Here is a 4,985-nt window from a genome sequence, read left to right as displayed (position 1 = left end):
AAGCAGAGCCGACGACCCGGCGTGAGTCAGGACGGAGGATTTTAAAAGGTTGGAAGCTGACTCACCTCCCACAGGGAGCGGACGCCTGCTTCACGTGTATCCACATGTGGTCAGGGCCATTCTCCAAAGACAGTTTTGATTTTGGAACGAACTCTGTTTACCCATCACTCGTGTCAGCAGTTCATCACGTGACCACACTAACACCTCCTGTCCTCTGTGTCAGAGGTGGCTCAGACTCCTTATTTCACAGGTTAACTTTTGTCACTAATGAGAGAAAGCACGTAAACAGCGACACCTACTATCTTATTAAAATGAAGCGTTTAAAGGCTTCACCCGCTGGGTCATGGGCCTGGACTGACGCCAGACCCCAGGAGCCCCGTCCTGCTGTGTGTCGCTCACCTGGCACCCCCAGGTGTATGGGTTTCATAGGCCGGAGCATTACAGAAACCAAGTACTGAACCCAGACTTTAAGTTGGGCAGAAAAAGAACTTTTAAACTCGCCCCCCGCCCCTGCTAAATTTGAGAGACTGCGGGGTTTTCTCGGGTTCTTTGTGGGGGGTGAGTGTGTTCTTCACAGGTGCAGGTGCTGCTCTTACGGGGCTCTGGCCACCAAGCTGGCTGCATCTGATTCGCTTTTATGCCTGTTTCCGCCGTCACTTGACAGCGCAGTTTGGTAGGACGTGAGATTTGGGCAGAACAGGTGATACTGTGTCAGGAGAACCTACCTGTCCAAACAGGCTGCGTTTTAACTCTTTGTTCTAGAACCCAGCCAGTAAGAGGACAAAGGGCAGGAGCACCTCACGGAGCCTTGGGCTGTGCCTGGCAGGGGCATCGAGCTGGCGGGGTCTGTGTCAGCTGTTTACGGCACTTAGAACACGCACTTTGCACCTTCACGAGGGTGGGAAGTGCGCAGTGAGGTCTGCTCATGATGCCATTCTCGCGTGACGCGCGTGGGCTCTGGGGGCAGTTGGGTGACGTGGGTAACGGTCACAGTCACCTTTTAAGCTTCGTGGTACTAAACTTGTTCTGAGCTGTTCTTGAGGAGAGATGCGTTTAGATTGTCCCTCTTCTGTCTTTTCGTTTGAGGCCTGACTCGTTAAAACTGGGAACAACTGTGTCGGTCACCTGTTTACAGCTCTGGAGATATGTCGTTGAGTATTGAGGGAACAGGAACTTGGTCCTTATTGACTTTTCTTTTAAAATTTATAGCTAAAAAACGGGACATCTATGACAAGTACGGCAAAGAAGGATTAAACGGTGGAGGTGGAGGTATGTAAACGTTGATTCTCTCTCTGCCTGGTAGCGATGGGGAGGCAGTCTGGTGACAGGCCTTGACGGGGCTTGAGTTGCCTGGCTGTCTTGGACAGAGTCATGTTTCTGTAAATACAGATGCAGCCTTGAAAATGGGCTGAATTGGGGAGCGGAAGGAGAGATTGATAGCATTAAAAAGGCCTAGTAAAAATCTTTCGATAGGCTGGAAACTTTAAGTTGATGTACTTTTTGTAGATGTGAAATAATTTTCAACCTTTCAGTAACGTATTGGGAGTGTGCACACCCAGATCAGTACTTGACATTACGTCAAAATATCCTTAAGGTTTAAAAATCAGATTCTCCTGCAAACCTACAGTAACTCTGTCTGGTGGTGAGGCCTAAATGTGTGTGTGATGAGTGGCCGCTGTCACGGGCCGCTGTCCTGCCAGCGTCACAGTTGGCACCGGGGGGTGGTGCTCCACCACAGCCACAGACGGGCGTGCGAGTAGCTGTCGACAGGCTTGGTTCCCATGAAGCTGCATAACAAATGCAGGTGGGTTGACGTGAGCGGCGGCGGCACGGTCAGAGGCGTTGCGGGTGTGACGAGGCCGCCGTGAGGCGCTGCAGCACCACGACCCGCGCCAGGCGCGGTCAGTCCGTTCAGAGCGCGGCTTGTGTTTCAAACCTCAGAACCTTAGGTTTATGAAATGTTTTCTTGTTTAAGGTCATGATTTATAGAACGTTCTCTAGATAATAGTTCCATACTCAACAGTGCCTGAGCTAAAAGCTGTGTTGTCCTCGTGTAGGTGGCAGTCATTTTGACGGTCCCTTTGAGTTCGGCTTCACGTTCCGGAACCCAGATGACGTCTTCAGGGACTTTTTCGGCGGAAGGGACCCGTTCTCATTCGACTTCTTCGGTAAGTTCGTTGTCTGGCCGGCACGTACTTGGGGTCTCCGTGACTCACAGGAAGGCTGTGGTGCCGCCTTGTCCTGTCGCTGTGTGTCCTGTCATGTGACTCGGTGTCAGAGCAGCGTGGGTGTGTTAGACCTGGCGTCCTCCCCGAGGACTCTAGTGAGTGTGCGCCTGCACGCCACCGCGAGGTTCTTCGCTTCGCCGTGCGCAGCCAGCGAGCTTCCTCTGCCGCCGGTGCTAGGCGGCAGGCAGGGCGGGAGCCGGGGCTCGCAGGCCGATTCCCGTTCCACAGCCGGGTCCAGGCAGCCTGCTGACGGGCCCCACACCTCACGGCAGGCACTGTGCTGAGCCTCTTGGTCCAGAAACTGGCCTCTTCTGACGCGTGCCGTGGTGGTGGGCGCTGGCCGCAGTGCTGACCGTTGGCTCTGGTCTGGAAGGGGCGGCGCTCGCAGAGCTGGGCCGACAGCACCCGTGGTCCAGAGAACGGTCCTCTGGGGGACTGTCTCACCCGCTGCATCCCGGGTCCTCAGGCCCGGCGCTCGGTGCCCACACGTGCCTCAGGCACAGCCACAGATGAGAACACCCGCTGGTCGTCTAGAGTGTGTGGCGTGCTGGGCAACTTGGGATGTTGGGGTCCACTCTGCAGCTGCCGACCTTTTGTCTTTGGCTCACTGAGGGGGACACACATCTTGTGTGCACCCCGCCATTACCTGGAGAGGCCAGTTTAGGAGACCGAACACTCCTCCATCTCTTCAAGAGGCGGAGACGGAGCAGCTCTGTCTGCAGAGACCACGGGGAGACCAGGGGGCGACGCCCGCCTCGGGCTACAGGAGGGCTCCCGGCCCATGTGCCTGGTACGCGCCAGGCCTCGGGCCAGAGCGCCTCATCCCCTGTGGGGCGGCCCAACTTCAGGAAGGTGGCTTTCGGGCAGAGAGGTCGCGCACGTTTGTGTGAGGGAGCTCTGTCACTGACGGGAATGACGAAGGCCACGTGGGAATGCTTGCGTGGGCGGGGGACGCGGGGTCCTTCTGCGACCTTCGCCCCACTTACTGGTGCTGTAGATGTGAGAACGTGCGTCAGACAGGCTCCCAGTGAACGACTCGTGACGACCTTTGTGTCTCATTTCAGCTCTTAGCAAAGTCCGATGTGTCTTGCTTCAGCAGGGCAGTGTCGGGTGACGTCCCGTTAGGGCGGCCAGGTGAGGAGTGGGCCAGCTCTCCTGCCACCTCCGGCTTTGGTCTCAGGTACAGGAGTGGGGGCAGCAAAGCAGGCTGGCCTCCTGAGCCCGAGGCAGGCATCTCAGACACGCTTTATAGGTCTTATAGTTTTCTGAAAAAAGGAGTAAACAGAAAGAGTCCTGTTGTGATTGACGTGTGGCCAGGTGGTTTTCCTTGGGAAAAAAATCAGATAGGCCACGCTTCCTCGCGAAAAGTGATTTTCCCTGAGCCGTTCTTTGTAAAGAAGGTACAGAGATCAGATGTGAAGGAATAAGTAACATTGTTTTCTCTAAAAGCTGTTTAACCTATGACTTCGATCTGAACTATGAGGCTTTAGAGAAACGTGCGTGTGATGAGCCCTTCACCTATGAGGGCTACAGGGACCAGTGCATCTCGGTAGCAGTTTCTTCTCCAGGACCCCGAGTCCAGTTGAGGTGAAGCATGATTCCGGACTCCAGGTCAGGCCCTCTGTCGGATGCTGAGACCCTCACACCTTGACAGTAGCCCTGACCCGTTTCCCAGGGCCGGTGTGGCAGAGATGCTTCTCCACTCCGTTCTTGTAGGTGTTCTGGGTGACTTCCATTTTCAGGCTCTAAGGATGTACACGCAGGAGAAGACGGCGCTCCACGGCTACTACATGTATGAAGTGACGGTGCAGCCTGCCGGCGGTACGTTCGGTGCAGACCCGAGGGTCGCAGGCCCGGGGGCTCTGCCTGGGTGCTCGCTAGTGGCGGTTTATCGCCATCCAGGCCCGGTTTACTCAGCCCTGTCACAGTGTTCGTTGACTGTAGCACGTTATCTTTAGTTTTCATTTTTCACATGACCAATTCTTTTTCTCCCGTTCTGCCTTCCAAAAAAGTTGTTCAGAATCCGGTACAAGGCATTCTGAGCTGAAGTCTCCATTGACCAGGATGTAAAATCTCACATCTGCCTTCAGCCTCATGGGTGTAAGGGGAGGGAGCTCAGAGAACCAGAGAGCCGCTGGGAAGGTCGGGACGTGAAGGGTGTCGGACCGGCTGTACTCAGTCCTGTGCCCGAGGACCAAGCCGGGGGAGTCGGCACATTGGGACAGAGAGGACTTGGGCCTGGGATTCTCCTGATGCTGAAGTGTCCATAATGGTAGATGCCCTCCCAAGAGAGGTGGTGGAGGCTGAGTCTAAGAGCAGCATGAATATTGGCCCTGAAGCGGAAGGTGTAAGCCAGACAGACATCTGAGGTTAGCTGACTTCAGGTTACTCCCCGAACATGGAGAACACAGAAATGAGCCCTCGTCAGAATGTTGATCAGACACTCTGAGTCAGGTTCATGCGCTTGAATTAGGATCACGTCTTTGTTGTCACAGGGCTCAGAAAAATACTGCTCTAAGATAGAAAAGTAGCTAACAGTGGTGCCTTTTGTTCATCAGCGTCATTGCAGGACACGCTGGCTGGGGCACGTCTGGGCACGGCCTGTTTTTTACTTGTGCTCTCACGTGGGAATGCCAAGGCCGCACGGCCCGCTCACGTCAGCACGTTCCCCTTCCTAGTGGCGTCTGCCTTGTGAGGCTGGGGCATGCAGAACCGACGGCCAGATGGCGTGGCCTGCGGAGCCTGGGTGGGCGGACG

The 4,985-nt window shown here is 55.2% G+C and overlaps 1 protein-coding gene across 3 annotated transcripts in view; it reads left to right on the top strand.

The window, feature by feature from the left end:
• Positions 1-4,985, top strand: part of DNAJB6 (DnaJ heat shock protein family (Hsp40) member B6) — a 47,860-nt gene that overhangs the window by 17,400 nt on the left and 25,475 nt on the right. For 2 of the 3 annotated variants that reach the window (XM_025044874.1, XM_025044876.1), the window contains exons 4-6: positions 1,210-1,269; positions 2,058-2,168; positions 3,945-4,049. In XM_025044874.1, the coding sequence (XP_024900642.1) occupies positions 1,210-1,269; positions 2,058-2,168; positions 3,945-4,049 (276 nt within the window). The remainder of the gene's footprint in view (positions 1-1,209; positions 1,270-2,057; positions 2,169-3,944; positions 4,050-4,985) is intronic. The other variant, XM_025044877.1, reaches the window with a different exon arrangement.

This window comes from Pteropus alecto, unplaced genomic scaffold, assembly GCF_000325575.1.
Source record: "Pteropus alecto unplaced genomic scaffold, ASM32557v1 scaffold320, whole genome shotgun sequence".
In the NCBI taxonomy this organism is placed as follows: Eukaryota; Metazoa; Chordata; class Mammalia; order Chiroptera; family Pteropodidae; genus Pteropus; species Pteropus alecto.
Note: the sequence above shows the minus strand (reverse complement) of the source record. Positions and strands in the feature narration are given on the sequence as shown.